The 20,443-nt window shown below is 36.8% G+C and overlaps 2 protein-coding genes across 2 annotated transcripts; both read left to right on the top strand.

The window, feature by feature from the left end:
- Window positions 1-2,281: 2,281 nt before the first annotated feature.
- Window positions 2,282-5,259, top strand: LOC110691575 (bifunctional endo-1,4-beta-xylanase XylA-like). Its single transcript, XM_021868517.1, has 2 exons — window positions 2,282-2,659; window positions 3,855-5,259. Exons 1-2 carry the CDS (start codon window positions 2,530-2,532, stop codon window positions 4,946-4,948), a joined length of 1,224 nt encoding a protein of 407 aa, XP_021724209.1. The 5' UTR covers window positions 2,282-2,529; the 3' UTR covers window positions 4,949-5,259.
- Window positions 5,260-6,428: 1,169 nt separating this feature from the next.
- On the top strand, window positions 6,429-14,959 carry LOC110691620 (probable inactive purple acid phosphatase 16). The gene is given in 7 exon segments (XM_021868576.1): window positions 6,429-6,532; window positions 12,114-12,271; window positions 13,494-13,718; window positions 14,008-14,284; window positions 14,368-14,536; window positions 14,749-14,894; window positions 14,896-14,959. Coding segments are annotated over 7 exon segments (1,143 nt in total).
- The last annotated feature ends 5,484 nt before the right edge of the window (window positions 14,960-20,443 follow it).

Here is a 20,443-nt window from a genome sequence, read left to right as displayed (position 1 = left end):
AGATGTTCGGATCGAGTTTGGATTACTCTTTCCTTAACCCCACTATATATATATAAACTAGTTTTGTGCCCCGTGCGACACCCGGGTTATTTATTGAATTTTAAGATAAATTTTAATCTATATGTCAAAATTTTAAAATATATCATTGATACAAATTAGTTAGGAATTAATGTGCTTTTGTGACGATTTGGTATCTAGTAGCTTAGGCATGTAATGACTAATAATAATGTTGGTGAAAAGTTCGATTTAATACATTTTAAAAAAATAAAAATTTAGCAAAAAATAATTTAAATGAAATAAATATTCGAAGCCTCTTGGGTTGAGTCAAACCCAAAACTTTAGATAGGGTTGAACATTTTTTGACTTGTAACCTAAAGTGACCCAATTCGAGATGATTCATAACCCGACTCTAATTGATTGGTCTACATAGTAATAAAATTCTATTACATTGTGAAGTATATTATTTTAACTGATTAGTATATATTATAAATGGATGTTTTACGCTTTGAACTACTTCCTCCACTCTAAAAATTATTATGATATAATTTTTTTCAAAAAAAAAAAATATTATGATATAAAAAATTAATTTATATGATAATTTTTTAGAATTATGATTTTTTAGAATTATGATCTAATAATTTTTTTTGAATAAAATTATAATTCAATTTGTACATCTGAAATATTGGTATTTTATTGAAAATAAAACTCTAACAATCAATAACTCTTAATACTAAAAGCGAAACCAGTGATGACACATGTTATTCACTAGTTACAAATTTTCCCTCCATTCTTTATCTTTCCTTATGAAAAATATTTATAGCCTATAATATTTACTTTCCATTTTAGCGATTATATTTTTGTCATACGCACTCAAACGAAATATTTTTGAAAGTATATTTTTATAGTAATTCTATTTTTTTTAGCATATAATTGTTAAATTAATGTAGTAATTTAATATATATCATCAATCAATAACTTAATACTAAAAGCAAAACCAGTGATGACACATGTTATTCACTGGTTACAAATTTTCCCTCCATTCTTTATCTTTCCTTATGAAAAATATTTATAGGCCCTGTTTGGTGCTAGCGTTTGAGGTAGCGGTTAGCGTTTTGACCACTCAAAACACTATTTGAAAAAAATTAAGAGTGTTTGGCAAGGTAGTGATTCTAGTAGCGGTTAGGGATAGAGGTAGCGTTTAGGTAGCTTTTCTCAAACGTTAAAAATAGTAGCGTTTAGAAGTAGCGAGTAGTTTGGAAATTTTTTTACTTTTAAAACAATATTTATATGAATTTTGATATATTTTGGTATGAACCGCTACTTTTGCCAAACACTCATGCTATTAACCGTTACTTTGACAGCTAATCTCTACCCATTACTAATTGATCGCTACTCGCTACCTTAAAAGCTACCCGCTACCTTAAAAGCTAGAAGCTACCCGCTACCGCTACTTTTGCCAAACAGGACCATATAGCCTATAATATTTACTTTCCATTTTAGCGATTATATTTTTTTCATATGCACTCAAACGAAATATTTTTGAAAGTATATTTTTATAGCAATTCTATTTTTTTTAGCATATAATTGTTAAATTAATGTAGTAATTTACTATATAAGTTATTAAAATCCGTGCATTGTGCGGGACTTTAACTAGTTTTTTTTTTCTAAAATTCTATCCAAATAGAATTCTATACTAACTTTTTTATCTTAGGAAGTCTATTTAAATCTATCTAATGTGGCGCGACAATTGACGAAAAGTTAGAACGTCAAGTGTCGTTGTCTCGTGACATGACTAAAAGTTTAGCTTTATATATTAGTTATACTTCCTCCGTTCTTTTATTATTGCACCACTTACCTTTTTAGGAAGTTTTACAAATATTGCACCATTTCCTCTTTAGGAAAAAAAAATTATTTGTTTTCACACTACAAATACCCAACATACCCTTGTTTTTTCACACTTACTTTTTAGTTTATCAATATGTCACATGGGCAATTTTGTATTTTTACCTTTCTCTCTCTTATTTTTTTCCACTACCAAAATATTTGTATCCAACCTCTATGGTGCAATAATAAAAAAACGGAGGAAGTATATGATATGATATAACCCTTCGTATTCCTATTCAAATAAATCATAATTTTATAGAGCTATCAAATCAGATATTTGGATCGAGTATGGATTACTCTTTCTTTAACCCCACTATATATATATATATATATATATATATATATATATATATATATATATATATATATATAACCCTCTCCCTCTTCATAAATAATCTTTCACCTTATATTCCCAGAAACCTTTGGGCTTGAATTTATTTTCTCTCACCTCCCAAAAATTATAAAATCAACCCTTGGGCTAATACTGTGGGTGATCACTGTCTCGCCTTCAAACCCTTTTTTCTTGCAACAATTCTACTAAGTCGGTGTAATTTAAGCTGAATTTTTCTGGGTCGGTCTGATTCTTGCATAATTTTTCTGGGTTTTTGATTTTCAGAAGAATTATTTTGGTTGGTTTATGGTGGGATGATGGAAAATAATAACTATAATTATAATAATCGTACTTACTGGAAGAAGAAACCAAAGGCAGAGAATTTCAATGGCGGTTCATGGTCGAGATCACAGAACAACAACAGGAAGCCTTCTTTTGGCAACGGTAATTTGTCAGACTTTCTATTTTTGATATTTTCTGTTTTTATTGTCAGATAATTTGAAGTTTCTTATAATTAAAATACAATTATTTGGGTGTTTGTTATTTGATTTTGAACTTTGCTCAATTAAATTGAATGTGGGTTTCTTGATTTCCCCTTTCTTTTTTTTAATTGAGATTATCAATTAAGGTTTAGCTAATTTCGTAATTATCGTAATCAAATCCCGTCTACATTATTGCCCTTGCGACTCTATATAGTTAATAGACCAAAACAATCAATTCAAATAAATATCTACTGAATTTAGGAACCTTATAATTAGAGTAACATACTAACATCAAATTAATTGACTTACTTTTATCTTAATTTTGTCTATATTCTTAATCTTTTGTGTTAAATTAGGAAATGTTGTGTTGAGTGTCTGACATTGATATATAAGGAAGATTTTATTTGATTTATGTTCTACTTGTTTTTTATTTATTTATATGAAAAAGCAAGGAATAAAGTCTTGGGAATCTTTTTGTACACTATTTTTGGTGTATATGTTGTATATTTCCTTACACACAACCTTTGTATGTTCTATAAAGGGGTGAAACACTAAAAATACCTATGAAACCAATAAACTTTTGTGTTTGATGGAGAGAGCAACTTATGATATGGAATAAATGGCTTTGTAATCATATATCATCATTTTGGAAACCCTAGCCTAGTTGAGCAATGCTACATGAGAATGCTATGAAATTCGGCACATTGTAGGGCGGTTACGACTGTTATCATTAAGGTAGCTTTAGTAGGATGGCCTTAACCAGCAATAAAAACGCGCTGGTCCATTCCCTTTGAGTGATGATCATTATCATGGACCGTGTTATTACATGACTTGATCAATGAGGTCCTAAATTTTAAGTCTTTTACGTTAAGCAAGTTATATAGATTAGATTGTAGTATGCTAACAAAGAGGGTAGTTAAAGCATGTTTTGTGCATTATAGATGCTCCAAATGAATTTGCATTATAGCGAATTGGTGTCCTAATTTAGATGTATGATGGGGTAGGACTTTTTTGCCTTATGCTGCTTCTATTAATATTTATTTGATTCATTAGTTGAAACTTGAACTAGTTGATCAAATGAATTGGATTACTCTAAGGTCTCTTTTTCTTTTTATCTACTCCATAGAATAGTGCTCAACCTCCACTTTATTCTGTAGGTGGGCGGCAGCAGTCTACGCTTTCACTGGAGAAGAAATTCTGTGCAGTGGTAGGAAGAGTATCATGGAAAAAGATATTGCATACACAAAAATACATGTTCCAAGATGAAAAGATAATAAACTGGAAGGACTCTGCTGTAGAGGAGGCTTTTTGGAATGCTAAGAAGCGGTTTTTGGCAGATGCACTTGGCCGTCCTTGTGACATAGAACTACCTGATCCTGACATCTTCATCGACAACATTGACTGGGATTCCAATGTCGATCCCCGTCTCTTATTAGACTTGGAAAAGAGAGATTCAGATATTTCTTGTGAGACAGATCAAAAGAACAGTAGTGGTGTAGTTGTGGGGATTCCTGTGGTACCGGAGCAATATGTTTTAAGCCCTATGGGTTGGGGAGATGCTGAAGAGGAGGATCCACAATTAAATAATCCTGAAAAGCATGACAGTGTGAATAATGCAGAGAAAGGTTGCTCAAATAAAGGTTGGGAAGATGATAATTATGGCCATTGGGGTGACAACATTGCGAACAACGCAGAGAAAGGTTGCTCAAATAATGGCTGGGTGGCTGATTTTGATAATTGGGGTGACAGAAATATGAACAATGCAGAGAAAGGTTGCACAAATAATGGTTGGGAAGATAATTACTATGGCCATTGGGGTGACAAGATTGTGAATAACGCAGAGAAAGGTTGCTCGAATAATGGTTGGGAGGCTGATTATGATCGTTGGGGTGACAGCAATGTGAACAATGCAAAGAAAGGTTGCTTGAATAATGGCTGGGATAATAGTTTTGTTTACGTTGCTAATGATATGGTTCACTACAAAGAATATCATTGGGATGGCGATGGGACCAATAATTGGGATGACTACGGGACTGATAATTGGGATGGCTACGCAACCAATAAATGGTGGGATCATCGTAGCTACAAGAAGTCAGATTATGGGGGTCAGCATGGGTTCAACATCTCCCAGTATCTACATAATGGTAATGACCAGTCATTCTTCGGTGATTTTGGAAGCAACAGAAGAGGCAATTTTTCTGATATTGAACGCCCTCTGATAAAGCGGAAACCTGTTTCAAGGCAATGGTAGATTAATAGTATGATTGTGAGCAAATTTTGCAGGAGTTTAAAGCATATTAGCAGTGGTATTTTGTTGATACATAATCAAAATTCTTTTGTTAATCTAGTATCATAAATTCGTAATGCCGTAGATTGATATGGTAATACTAAGATTAGTATATACTTGTGCTATTTTGTACTGTAGGAGGTTATTTTGTAGCTGGATGGCATGTTTATGTGTATAACATGGGGGATATATGGAAGAGTTATTGAATGAGTCAATGAGCTTGTTGTGTTAAGCGTTCTCAATCTTAATAATAATCTCTTGTTCTCGAAGATTAATCGCGATTATGTTTTTCTTTTTGTAATAAACCGTTTGCTTAAGGTATGTAAATCAACATTTGTTCTTGAAATTTCATCTTCTGAAAATCACAAGTTTTATGTTGGTTCATGTTGCCTTTTATAAATGCAAATCAAATAGTTGTATCATAAGCAACCAAGCACCAGCTTTATTTGTTAGGCTCTCTTTGTCAATCAAACTTCACAAAACATATGCCAAAGAATATCCCATTGGCCCCTCCCATACTCTAATGCTTTTACTTATTTACCCTTCTTGAACATGTATAAGTGAATGAGTGCAAGTCCTAGTTTATCACCTTGATAAATAAATATTGCAAATGCCATTCCGAATGACATTTTTGTAATAAAATCAACATATGAGACCCACACTTACTAAAACTTGTTAATCCATTTACAAGATTGTTAATTGATTTTAATTCCAAGTTTATCAAGGTGATAACTTGGATTTTCTCAATAAATGATGGATCATGCATACAAGCTCATGCGCACGGGTATTGTTTATGGTTTTGGCATAGATATGGGAAACTTAGTTATTTTCCTACCAAATTAGAGATTTTTTAAAGACAAAATAATCCACATAGAGTAAGATTGGATTTCAAAAGTCATGCAATGTGCTGGACTAAATCTTTTACCATAAGCCAAAATCACAATTTTCGCAAGAGCGTTATGGCCAATTATGTTGGGGTTGTTCATCCTAAGGGTCTGTTCTCATTGACTAAACTGGGCTAAACTGAATTAAAATGAACTTATTAGAGCTGAACTGAACTAAACTGAATTGAACTTATTCGAGCTGAACTGAACTAAACTGAACTGAACTGAACTTATTAGAACATAACTGAACTAAACTGAACTTTTATTAGAGCTTAACTAAACCAAAATGAAATGAAAATAATCGTATCAGAACAGACCTTAAGTTCCGAAGAATTAAGGAAGAAAGGACTTCCTTATAAGCGAGTGACAACTCCAAGCAGTATATGATTTTTTGAAAAGTAGGTGACCCAGGCCTAACAAATTGGGTTACATTTGTCTTATAAACACTTGGAAGCAAAAAAAGCAAAGTTCCAAACTTAACCAACAACCAAGCTACCCATTCACAAGTCATAACATAACAAGTTAACAACCATGAATTGTTATGGGAAACATAAGATAAAATGGAGGGGCAAAATGGGAAACAATGCATAAAATTCTCTCTCCTCAAAATCGTCCTCCTTTTGCCATTAATTAGATTTGGTTCAGTGGTAGTGGCTAAGCCAAGGTGTCACGGTCCGAGTGGTTTGACACCGGATCGTGCGGCGCGCTCTTATCTTTTAGAAACAAGAACGCAAGCCTAGAGTGAGAGAGGTTCGTGGGCACACAGAAACACGGACCAAAGGTATCTCAATGAGGCAATCGTTAGTAACGAGTGCAGGGTCGGGGCTTGTGACGGCCGATACTTCGAAGCGGGCACAAGCGGAACCGACAAGGATGTAGGCGTCTTTGAGAGTCTCTTGGTTTGGTGGGGAGCTTTAAAACAAGGCAAGCACAATATCTATAAAGGCTTAAATCAACACACAAGTCTTAAAGCAAGGCAACCCGAATAGGAGCTTTTTCATTCATTCAACCATCGCTCCATATAGAGCTTTATATTGCTTACATGGAGAAATACTAGTGAACACTGAAATGACAGTAACACAATAATCTCCTCTAGCGCCTAAACTACTTACACGAATACATTGAAAGTTTAACATAAGCTAAATAAAGACATAAGAAAGCAAAATACATGATGAAAGAGGTTGGATCCTAACATCCTCCCCCACTTAAGCTGTCGACGTCCTCGTCGACTTACAAAATATGACTAAGGAGACTAAAGTTCTTGATCCTTAGGTCTCTGCTGAAGAGGTGCTGCGCTGTCTGCTCCTGATGCTGGCTCGGTTGCTGATGTTGCGGCTTGAGTCTTCTTGATCTGGGTGGTAGGGCTTGAGGCGGCTGACGTGAAAGACTGGGTGTATCTTCATCCATGCTGGAGGTTCGACCTTGTACGCATTCTTCCCTATCCGTTTTATGATGCGGATGGGGCCTTCGTATTTTCTGATTAATCTTCGATCTCTTCCTCTCAAAAACTTCAATTGTTCGGGTAACACTTTCACCATCACCATATCCCCAACATCAAACTCCAACGGTCTTCTGTTTTGATCAGCCCACTTCTTCATTCTCCTAGCTGCTCGCTCCAAGTAGGCCCGAGCAATCTCTGTGTTTTGCTCCCACTCCCTTTTGAATTCTCGAGCTTGAGTACTTCGTCCGGCCTCGGTGTCTGCTACTGTGTGAGGCAAGAGAGGTTGTTGGCCCATGGTCAGCTCGAAAGGGCTCTTGTTTGATGAGGAGCTCTTTTGGGCGTTGAAACAAAGCTGAGCTACATCGAGGAGTCTCACCCAATCCTTCTGATTGGCACTGACGAAGTGGCGCAAATATTCTTCAAGTAACCCATTGAATCTCTCCGTCTGCCCATCTGATTGTGGATGATGACTTGATGACATATTGAGTTCTGACCCCATCATCCGAAACAACTCTGACCAGAATATGCTTGTGAATCTCGTGTCTCTGTCGCTCACTATACTCTTGGGGAGTCCCCAATACTTCACAACGTGCTTGAAAAATAATGAGGTAGTTTCTTCAGCACCACATGCCTTTTTCATTGGAACGAAGGTAGCATATTTTGAGAATCTATCTACAACCACCATTACTGCGGAGAGCTGGTCCACCTTTGGGAGGCCACTGATGAAGTCCATGGATACACTCTCCCAAGGGCGAGTAGGGATTGGTAACGGTTCAAGGAGCCCACCGGATTTCTGTCGGTTGACCTTGTCTTGTTGACACACCAGACAAATTCTTGTGTAGTTCATCACGTCCTCTTTCATCCCCGGCCAATAGTATCCTGTGCTCAGTAAGCTGAGTGTCCTTTGCCAACCCGGATGACCTGCCCATAGCGTGTCGTGGCATTCCCTCAAGAGCATCTTTCTCAAACCACCTCCTCTAGGGATGAAGAGTTTCTTTCCTTTAGTGTAGACGAGTCTGTCTTCCATCCAGAAACGTCTAGTTTTCCCTTCTTCAATCAGTTTCTTGATGGTTCCTGTCATCGGATCATCTCCTAAGTAAGCTTTGACTTGATCACGCACAGAGGTAGCGACGTTGCTTGAAGTTAAAGGGGCTAATCTTTGTAGGGGTGCCAGGTCTGCTCGCCTGCTCAGCGCATCTGCTACCCTGTTGCTAGCCCCTGTCCTGTATGCAAACTCTACATCGAACTCAGCTAAGGATTCTTGCCATCGAGCCTGTCTTCCCGTCAACTTAGGCTGAGAGAGAAAGTGGGTTGCAGCAGTATTGTCGGTGCGGACGATGAACTTCGAGCCCAACAAGTAATGTCTCCAGCCCCTAAGGCAGTGCACAATAGCTAGGAGTTCCTTTTCTTGTGCTGCGTACTTCCTTTCCGTACTGTTCAACTTCCGACTCTCGAATGCGATGGGATGGCCATCTTGGAGTAGTACTCCTCCCAAGGCAAAATCGGAAGCGTCTGTCTCTACTTCAAAGGGTTTGTTGGGGTTAGGGAGAGCGAGGACTGGCTCTCTCACTACTGAATCTTTCAATTTCTGAAAAGCTTTTTGCTGTTTCTCTGACCATTCCCAACGACGATCCTTCTGCAAGAGGTCGGTGAGGGGACTGGCTAACTCGGAGTATCCCTTGATAAATCTGCGGTAATAATTTGCCAAGCCTAGAAAGGACCGAAGCTCGGAAGTGTTCCTTGGATCTTTCCAATCCTGAATTGCTTGTATCTTCTTTGGATCCATCCTTATGCGGCCTTTACCTACAAAGTGTCCCAAGAACCCAACTTCTTCTTGGGCGAAAGCACATTTTTCTCTCTTGACGAACAGATGATGTTTTCGCAGCTTCTCAAACACCTTTCTCAAGTGGTCAAGGTGTTCTTCAAAGGTCTTGCTATAAATTACAATGTCATCCAGGTACACCACTACAAATTTGTCGAGAAATTCATGGAACACTTGATTCATCAAGGTGCAGAAGGTTGCGGGGGCATTGGTCAACCCAAACGGCATAACTAGCCACTCAAATGCTCCATATCTCGTCACACATGCGGTCTTCGGTTCATCTCCTTGAGCAATGCGAACCTGGTGGTAGCCAGATTTCAGATCCAACTTCGTGAAGAACACTGCATCCCCTAGTTGATCGAACAAGTCCGCCACCAACGGAATGGGGTAATGATTCCGCACTGTGACCTTGTTGAGGGCTCGGTAGTCTATGCACAATCGGAGGCTCCCATCTTGTTTCTTCTGGAAGAGCACGGGAGCTCCATAAGGAGCTTTCGAGGGGCGGATGAATCCTGACTCTAGTAAGTCTTCCAGTTGCTTTCTAAGTTCCGCTAGCTCGGGAGGGGCCATACGGTAAGGGCCTCGAGCAGGGGGCCTCGAACCAGGAACAAGTTCAATCTCGTGATCCACAGCCCTCCTAGGAGGAAGCACCTTTGGGAGCTCTTTGGGGAGGAGGTCCTCAAATTCCGTGAGAAGCTTATCTAAAGCTGCGGGGATTTCATGAGGGGCTTCATCTTCTTTCACTGATAAAGTAGCAAGGAATGTGGGTTCGTTCCTTTTCAACCCCTTTTTTAGTTGCATTGCCGAAAGGAGGGGGCCTTTAGACCCTTTTCTCATCTTGCAAGTCTTGAGGAGGCAAGGCTGTTGTCCAGCTACTAATACTGACCCCAGATGGAGCATCGGGACAGCTTTACTTGCACGTAGGAAGTCCATACCGAGTACAAGGTTAAAGTCATCCATGGTGGCTACAGTGAAATCCAGGTTTCCGCTCCAGTCCCCCAGCTTTGTTGGGATGTTCCTTGCAACCCCATGAACTGGCTTGGCGGCTGAGTTAACAGCTTTCATACTACCCCCTTCTTGAATCGGCTTCAGCCCCAATCTTCGAGCTTCTCCTTGGGATATGAAGTTATGGGTGGCCCCGGTGTCAATCATCGCATTGCCCCTCCTCCCATTCACCAACACTTCTACATACATCAACTCAGTGTTTTTGGACCTCTCCTCGGGCTCTTCCTTTCCCATGGCGTACAACATGTGCACCGCGCCCAGCCTTGAGGGCTCTTCCTCATCAGGTTCTACTTCGCATGCTTCTTCGGTCTGTTTTGACTCCACCGTCATCGCCGATAACTTCTTTTGGAGACTATCGATTTCTCCCTTATGACGGCATTCGAACCACTTGTGAGGGCCCCGACAGAGGACGCATGTTAGGGGTCTGTTCCCCGTTGAGAAGGTTGATGTGCTTCCCTTACTTGATGAAGAGGAAGCTCCACTCCTTCTAGAGTCATCCCCCACAATCTTGTTGTACCTACTCCCAACATTGTTTGAGCTAACTTGGGAGGCGGGGTGTTGGCTTCTAGGAGTGCTTGTTGCTTGTCCATTGTTCCCCTTCTTCTGATTAGGGCCCTTATCGGGTGAGTAATCCATTAACTTCTCAGCTGCTGCTATAGCACCGGCTAGAGTGTCTATCTTTTGGCGCCAAATCTCACGTTGCGCCCAATCCTTCAAACCTCGCACAAAGTTGAACAACCGATCCTTCTCTGACATATCTTGGATCTCTAACATGCACGCACAATATTCCTTCACATATTCTCGAATGGAAGTCTTGTGGTGTAGGGTGGTTAACTTTGTGCGAGCCACGAACTCGGTGTTATCCGGGCAGAACTGGTTCTTGATCTCCTTCTTGAGATCCTCCCAACTATCAAGCGTGATTCGTTTTGCTTGAATGTCGGCATATTTGGTGCGCCACCACAACTTCGCGTCCTCCACTAAATACATGGTGGCAGTATCCACCTTGAAGGGATCCTCTATTTGACAAATCCGGAAGTATTGTTCCATGTCAAAGATGAAGTTGTCGACTTGCTTCGAATCTCTTGCCCCATCAAAGGTTTGGGGCTTGGGCGGCTTTATCTTTGCACCCCCACTGCCCCCAAAGCCTTGAGGAGCATGCATAGTGGCACACTTGTCGAGTGTCTCATCAGCTAGTGCCTGGACACAATTCAGTTGCTCCAACAGTCCATCTACTGTGGAACGTAGAATGCTGATTTCATTATCCTGCTTAATCACAATATCTTCGAGCTTGGGCACCCTTTCCTCTAGGAAGGCCCATTGTTCGGACTTGCCCTCAAGCCAGGCCAGCCGTTGTTCGAAGGTGTATTCGAGATTATCTTCCATCACTGGCGTGCTACTTGAACACGAGTTTAGGCAACGATGCAGCGTTGGCTCTGATACCAACTGTCACGGTCCGAGTGGTTTGACACCGGATCGTGCGGCGCGCTCTTATCTTTTAGAAACAAGAACGCAAGCCTAGAGTGAGAGAGGTTCGTGGGCACACAGCAACACGGACCAAAGGTATCTCAATGAGGCAATCGTTAGTAACGAGTGCAGGGTCGGGGCTTGTGACGACCGATACTTCGAAGCGGGCACAAGCGGAACCGACAAGGATGTAGGCGTCTTTGAGATTCTCTTGGTTTGGTGGGGAGCTTTAAAACAAGGCAAGCACAATATCTATAAAGGCTTAAATCAACACACAAGTCTTAAAGCAAGGCAACCCGAATAGGAGCTTTTTCATTCATTCAACCATCGCTCCATATGGAGCTTTATATTGCTTACATGGAGAAATACTAGTGAACACTGAAATGACAGTAACACAATAATCTCCTCTAGCGCCTAAACTACTTACACGAATACATTGAAAGTTTAACATAAGCTAAATAAAGACATAAGAAAGCAAAATACATGATGAAAGAGGTTGGATCCTAACACAAGGACAGCAAAAAATCTTCAGGTGCAGAAAGGCCTACCCTTCAAGATTGCACTCTTCGCTGACTTGCATTTTGGTGAAGACGCGTGGACTAAGTGGGGCCCTCTTCAAGATGTTCACTCTACCAATGTTATGTCTTCTATCCTAGATCAAGAGAAACCAGGTGATGTATCATAAAATTGATGATCCTAAAAACTTTGTGTTATATTTAGCTACAATAATATTTCTATCTTCGTCGTATATTCTAGTGTAATTTTACATCGTCTTACATTTTCCTCCCTTGTTAAACCGTGGTGTACATGTTACACATACATGACAATAGTAAGATGGACACCCTAGTCATATACAATGTTGTCCCATGTAACCCGATCACTTTGTCTAGAGAATAATTGGCATTACCCATATGGCCATATGTGTTTATTAACGTAAATATAATCTGATTTGATCTTGTAATAAGAACCTTTGATACAGAACTGTACTCGTTTTAGGAATAAATGTTAGAAGTAGGAATGTAATTTAGAGACGGAGGGAGTACATAAATAAGTGATGACCTTTTCTAAATCAATGTGATTGTAATTTTCAAGCAAAGGCAGTTGTTCAATACTTTTCTATGTTAATCAATCAGTGATTCGTTGCCCTTTCATGTGGCCTGGTATAGCAATAGAGGCTATAGAGTTGGTGATTTCGTACAGCTCTTTAGAGTCTAGTTTGTACTACGGAGTATTAATGTCTAAATTGAATTATTACGAAGTACATTATTAGTTCAAATTACACTATCAACGTAGCTATACGTGTAAACTCATAGGCACTAGGCAGTAAAGGAGGACAATATGTTGGTGGGCTTGTAGGGCTTGCTATAGGCGCCTAGTGAAGGCCCTATAGTTTGATTAAAAAAAAACGGGCGGTCGGGTACACTTGCTACACTAGGAATTTGCTGCAAATGGTTCATTTGGCCCAACTTTGGTAGACTAGTGAGTCATTTAGTTCGGTTTCAGTTCAAGTCGAGTTGAAGTGATTTGGATCACACCTTCACAGGATGAGTTGGAGACAATCCAGTTGAATTTAGGGTAAAAGTAAACTTTCTTTAGGTCCTTTTTTATTTCACCAAAAACAAGCAAAACTTTATTCAATTTCAAAATTGAAAAATTGACCAAGTTATGCTATTTTGCTCTTCAATCAGTTAGCCTCAGGAATCTAGCACCTTTTGTGTCTGGTGTCCTTTCTGCTATTCTCAATCAACACCATATAACTGTGTTATTAGTATAAGCATGATTCAAGGTCCTGAACTCATCATGAACCAATGCATATATAATGTTACTCGAACTTCAGGACTGGTCGCGATCTTTTTATGGACTTACATTAATAATCTACAACTGTGGGTGCAGACTTTGTAATTTATCTAGGAGATGTTATCACAGCTAATAACATTCCAATAGCAAATGCGAGTCTATATTGGGATCAAGCGCTCTCACCAGCTAAAAATAGGTGCATTCCTTGGGCCATTGTCTTTGGAAACCATGATGATGCTCAATTTACATGGCCTACGGAATGGTTTTCAGATAGCGGAATTCCCTCTCTGAAGTGCACATCAGATACTTCATTATCTTCAGGTGACCGAAATTCCTAGAAAAATATGACTTTCTTGAATTTCTAATTAAATGGCTTCATTCTTTCACACAAGAAACCTACCTACTTATTTTTGTTACACCTTATCTTAATATGTTTTAGTTATAAATTGAACTTGAACTTGGTTAGCCCTGATCAGCTGAATATTTTTTCAGAAACTTATTTTTGTAAGGTTAAGAGCACATCACCTTTGTCCAGTCTTTCGATTTTTTTTTTTTCCCTTAATGTATGTATGCCTTATGCAAGAAGCATTGATTACGGTTCATCCTGCAGGGGAGGACAATTGCAGCTTCATGGGCACAACGCGTTTACAATTGATTAATCATGACATTGGAAGCAATACATTATCATTCTCTCAAAAGGGACCTAAAAATCTATGGCCTAGTGTATCCAACTATGTCCTCAGAATTTCATCATCAGATGATTCAGAATCACCGGTAGCCTACCTGTACTTTCTAGACTCTGGAGGGGGGTCTTATCCGGAAGTCATATCATCTGCACAAGCAAAATGGTTTAACAGCACATCTCAGGAAATCAACCCTGACTCAAGGTACATAAAATTATGCATGATATTGACTCGTTTCTTCAAACTTTCCCGGACAGCAACTAAGATGACATGCTCAACACTTTCAGAGTGCCTGAGATAATCTTTTGGCACATTCCTAGCAGAGCTTACAAAACTGTGGCACCTTCTGGTAAAATAGATAAACCTTGTGTAGGATCGATTAACAAAGAGACTGTTGCTCCTCAAGAAGCTGAATTCGGTATCATGAACACATTAGAAGCTCGGTCTTCAGTTCAGGTATGCACATTCACAACTACAACGTTATTCCAATTATAAACATTCCTTACAGAAAAAGTTCAGTCAGTCATTAATCTTACTTGGTGCAAACATTCTGGTTGATTATAAAAAATGTTCGATGTTCAAAACTTATGTTCTTCCATGATCATTACAGTACATATATTAGGATTTTTACTCTAGTTAGTTTGCTTCATGTTTTGTGTTTATGGTAGGCTGTGTTTGTGGGGCACAATCATGGACTAGACTGGTGCTGTCCTTACAAAAAATTCTGGCTTTGCTTTGCGCGCCACACTGGCTATGGTGGTTATGGAAATTGGGCTAAAGGAGCTAGAATACTCGAGATCACTGAGCAGCCATTCTCTCAAGTCATGGATTACAATGGAGGACAGTTCTGTACATAGTCATGTTACGCTGAAGTTTTGATGTCATCTATTTCCTCTGCTTCTTTACACTAAGAAGTACTTCGAATAAGGCATTGGCAGCTTGTTCTGTACATAAAAACATCATAAAGGTAAAATCATCCATGTAAATTTACACAAAACTAGATTATTATTCGTGTAATTTATGATCACTTATCAAACGAGTCATATTGGGGTTGTTTGGCAATCGGCGGTTGGATGTTGGCTTGTTTGCTTGGCTTGTTTGACTAGCTGGAAGTATTAGCTGTATGGGTTGGCTTTTTAAGTTATTGTATTAAGCTGACTGTTTTCAAAAGTATTTGGTAAAATTATTAATGATTGTTAGCTGTTTATTAGTGATAAAGTGGGCCAACAAGCCAAAAGGCAATTAAAAAAGCTACTCTTATTAGCTTTTGGCGGAAAAGCTAGCTTAAAAGCCAACAAAAAAGCCAACTACCAAACATATTTTTTGATTGTTTGATCAAACTTAAAAGCCAAAAGCCAAAAGCTAGGCAAAAAGCCAGACAAAAAGCCAATTGCCAAACAACCCCATTACCTTAATACAATACACAACGGATAAATGAGCATGAAGGGTATATTAGATCATTGTGAAGGGAGAATTATTTGACTTGATTCATGTACTTGTTAGAATGTTCCAAGTAGTCTACTTTCCTTTTATGAAAAACGAGAAAATTCAAGTTTATCAATATGATAAACAAAATTTGTTTATCAAATGGCAAAATTGTAAATAAATCAACAACTTTTTATAAATATGGGTCCCACTGTTGTTGATATATTTACGAAAATGCCATTTTGCCATTTGATAAACAAATTTTGTTTATCAATTTGATTAACCGGAGCTTCCTCATGAAAAACATTCCTCTCTTCATTCTTATGCTATTTGGATCTTAGATTATACTTCGAATTACTATTCTTGACATGACACTGAAGCAACTTGTAAGGATATTGTTGATCAATACAGTACATAATAAATCTTCAACTTATGATTTGCAAAGATGAAAGGATGGTAAAATACCCCAAGATTCATGGCCTTGGTATACTTTCAAATTAAATCCTCATAACATGGTACAACAAGCTAAGGGTTGGGTTGAAGGACTGGGAAAAGGAAATTAATGACAGAGTCAGGCTAATTTTCAAGAGAGGACAATGTAAAAAGTCAAAATGGTGCGTCTGTTGAGAAATTAGACTTTTTTTTTTTCCAAACAAATGCTAATGGAATACATGTGAGTTTAACATGTCATGTTGATTGGACATTTTTGTTAATTTATTTACAATTTTATCACTTGATAAATAAAGAGATAATTTAGGGTTTCAAAGTAGGAAAAAAGTAAATAGTTTAAACTCAAAAATTATTGTAACATACTTCGTATAAAATATATTAACAATGGTGAGATGCATCATTGGATTCACTGAGACTTTTTTATATCACAAAAGTATCAATGAGACATTAAAAAGAAATAAGAGTAACAATTAAATTAAATATATACATTGTCTTTCTACCACAAGATCATACTTACTTACCATAGTACATGAAGAAAATGTCTATAATTAGGGTGAATTAAAAAGAGAAACCATTTTTTAAAAGTTAATTAAAAAGTAATTAACTTGAAAAACATGAATATAATCTAGTTTAGAGGTGTGGAAATCTTCTTTCGGCTCTAAGTCATTAGATCCACCCTGGCCCTGTAAGAAGTTGAACAGAAAATCCAATTATTTTTTGAGGGTGTACATTCTTCCACATACTTTCATCTGGGACCAAGATTTTATGCAATAACTATATCATATGTTTAGGATATATTATATAATTACTACAAATTAAAGAGTTACTTTTTATACTTTGATTTACTTTTTGCATGAATAACAAACATTGCTTAATGATGAGGAGATGTGTATGTAATTATGAAGATTAATGAGTTTATTTAAATGTTTAATTAATTTTTGATTGCATGCATCTCTTGATTTTTCTTTTTGCTTTAGATGATGAGCTCCAAATGATGACATTGGTATTCATCTAGCTATGCTATAGCTACTTCATTTCTTGAAACTAAAGGTACCTACCTGACCTTTAATTTATGTGAACTGTTTATTTGATTCAATTTGGAATGATTATTATATTCTTCTTTCAAATATAATAAAATAATAAAAATATATATATAATGGTACTTTCTCAATCAGTTTTTGTTTCTTTTTATGTTGCGGTATTAATTGTGCTTGTTTGTCAATTCCAACTTAAACTTGAAAATCATGAACAACTAAGGGCTTGTTCTGATTTACTAAACTGAGCTGAGCTAAACTGTAATGAATTGTTTATATGAGAAAGAAATTAGGAACTGAATTGAATTAAACTAATTGGAGCTAAGCTGAACTGAACTAAATTGAAATTAAGCTGAAAAGAACATACAAGTCCTAAATATTGACATGTCAAGATAACTTGTGAGTTACCTAGTCAAATCAGATCAACGGGTCAGGTTCGAGTTAATTTTGGGTCATATGGGTTGTTTATTTGGTTCGGGTGATTTGGATCGTTTGAGTTAATACAAATTATGACAAGTGGGTCAAATTGGGTTGATTTCGGGTCGTTTGGGTCGAGTTAGCTTCGATTTTCTTTAGTGACTCGATTTTGAAATTAGGATGGGTTGGGTTGGGTTGGGTCGGGTCAGGATTTGAGAGCTCTACCTATGATGAACCCTACTTACTTAGTATTAATCAAACTCGAAGTTCAATAGGACTAAAGTAAAAATAACTTAGATTAGAATTAAACTCAAATTCAAATAATAAACATGACCCAATAAAACTAGATATGATTTCTAAACAACTTAAGTTTGTCGTGTATTACGAGTTTCGACCTGATTTGATTGAAATGTAATTGAAACGATCCATTTTTATTTCTACCTTTACCTAGGATAGACAAAATACTTTCCAATAATAAGAACCTTCCATTCATAACCAGAATTCAATTTAATTATTCATCAATCAACTAGAGTAACTTTTTATGGAAAAAAAAACCAATTGGGACTTCCTATATATAGTAACTCCAATCGATAACATAACCATCCTTTCAAATGAATTCAATAATGTTCCAAAAAATTTTGTTTTGTCATTATATTTTTATAAGTTTGATCCATTTACATCAACTTGTACCACATGATAGAAACTAAGGAGTAAGGAGTAGTCATACTTTGAAGAACATAAATAAATAAAACATTCATTATTAGTTAAAACTTTATTGCAAAGGACTTTTGGGGATTAGAAAATTTTGGTACAGCTCAAAAGACATCCATGGACCATAATCTATAGATAGATATCACATCATTTGAGCAAATATTTAATTGACTTTAATTAATTAAATTAATTTAATTTATACAAATTATATCAATTAAGACTATTTTATAAATTCACCTACAAAATTCAAAATATTCTGACTTTTGAATTAAATAATAGCAACAATTTATGATGTTACAACTCAAGTAGTCAAGTGCCAATTTTATAATTGTCATAATCACTAATTTTAAATTATGATGCAATGTGTAAGATTAGAGCATGTTCTTGCAATTACAAGGTGTGGGTCTAAACACAAGGGTGGATAGTCTTTCACGTGTCTTGATTTTTCTTAAAACAGTAATTATAAGTCTTTTTCAAGTACTATACCCCACTTTTTTGGAAGGCCTTAGCTTGATCATTATTGGACGTTATTAAGCTACTTAATTAGTTCTCATAATTAACTTTCAAAGTTCATAATTATATCATCAAGTTTCTATTGAGTTGGAAGCTTGAAGTTGGCCACGAAATGTAACTAAAGATACAATAAAGAAAGTGATATTTTTGCTTTTAAAAGTATGTAACAATGTGTATATAGGTTGAACACGCCCTCTCATATAAGACTCTGTTGGACTTGAAGTTTAGATGCAACATAGGCCCTCCATATACCTTACACGAAATGTTCCACTTGAAAGTGTAGGGCAGATCAGATTTAAAAGGTCACATTATACTGGTTCTGAATATCATGTTAATGAACCAAGTCAATTAAAAGGTTATGCTAATAGTTAAAGTTCGGGAATATGTTGTATAATCTATCACTTACCTTCTCTGATCCATCCCGATTCTCAACCGATAACATGTAGCTAATTCGTACGAGTACTACGTAACGGATGCCATACTCATAAGACATGGGAGGACATGGTGTTACGCCATATATTTTGGATGTACAAAGAATAAATCTGTAATTAGCATTCATCCTGCAAATGGATTTTGGCAGCAATCAAATTCTTCACTGAATCAAATGTTAGTCAAATTAAGGTAGGAAGTTACATCACTTTAATAATGAGTTTTTGGTTGAATGTTTGTTTTTCAGGCTTAAAGACATTACATCACTTTGCCCTAAGCTTCCCTACACCCACATGCATTTTTTTAGCTTCATCTTTACATCTGACACCACTACTTTCTAAATTATGTATAGGTTTAATGCTTGTTGATTTTAATCATTAATATGTTTAAAATATGAGAATTTATCTAGATTAATAAGATTTTTATATAGTAGGATAGTGTCCTGACAATAACTTTTGGTGTAAATTTTATTATTATATGTTGAATAAGTAAAATATTACATGAATTTTGAATATTACTAGAGTCATAGTACATATACTTCATATCTAGCATAAACTACCGTAACAACGTCTAGGATAATAATTTGTTTCAAAAACTTCACACTTGCCTAAACAACTACTTTGAGGGCATGTTCTTTTACGTTCAAATTCAGTTCAGTTCAGTTTAGCTCAGCTCCTAATTTCCTTCTCTTATAAAATATTCATTTCATTTCAGTTCAGTTCAGTTCAGCTCAGTTTAGTTCAGCTCAGTTCAGTTCAACTCAATTCAGTTCAGTTCAGTCTAGTCAATGAGAACAGACCCTAACAACTAACTTCTAACAATAACTAGCATAAGAATGATTTAAATGTGTCCCCCCAATTTGCAACTAATTGATACATATACACTCCCTAATCCCTATGTTATCTTTTCATCACTGGGTGTAAAATGAAAGGGTATACAACTATACGTCAATACATGTAATAGTAGATCAAGTGATCATAAATAATGTTATTTCCTACTCCGTAATATACAAAGCTTTACAAATTATACTTTATATATTTAACTTAATTTTCTATCCGTTTCACCGTTATAATAACTAGACACAAACTCCAACCAACTTAACGCCAAAAAAGTAGAGTACTACTATTCAAAGAACCATTTCTTCTCTCTTTCCAAAATCAACAAATTTTGCATTTTTTAGTTGTGTAAACAATTTTTCATAAGAAAAATAATTTTTTTTTTTCTAAAAAAGTGATCATTCAAAAGGACACATTGGCAGCAATGAATAACTCCTATGATTGACTTGGGAAAGTACAGTGTGGTCCGCCGTAGGTAATAGACTATTTTACAAACAAAAAAAAAAGGTTGGAACTAGTCTTCTCTTCTCTTAAGCAGTTATAAGTAG

This window comes from Chenopodium quinoa, unplaced genomic scaffold (assembly GCF_001683475.1).
Source record: "Chenopodium quinoa cultivar QQ74 unplaced genomic scaffold, ASM168347v1, whole genome shotgun sequence".
Classification (NCBI taxonomy): Eukaryota; Viridiplantae; Streptophyta; class Magnoliopsida; order Caryophyllales; family Amaranthaceae; genus Chenopodium; species Chenopodium quinoa.
The sequence above is the reverse complement of the archived record's forward strand: the minus strand, read 5'-3'. Positions and strand labels throughout refer to the sequence as shown.

Bases quoted from the DNA above. Each gene is read 5' to 3' on its own strand.
- LOC110691575 (XM_021868517.1), top strand. From the start codon at position 2,530: ATGATGGAAAATAATAACTATAATTATAATAATCGTACTTACTGGAAG. The intron at 2,660-3,854 runs GTAATTTGTCAG...TTTATTCTGTAG, and splicing joins GAAGCCTTCTTTTGGCAACG to GTGGGCGGCAGCAGTCTACG.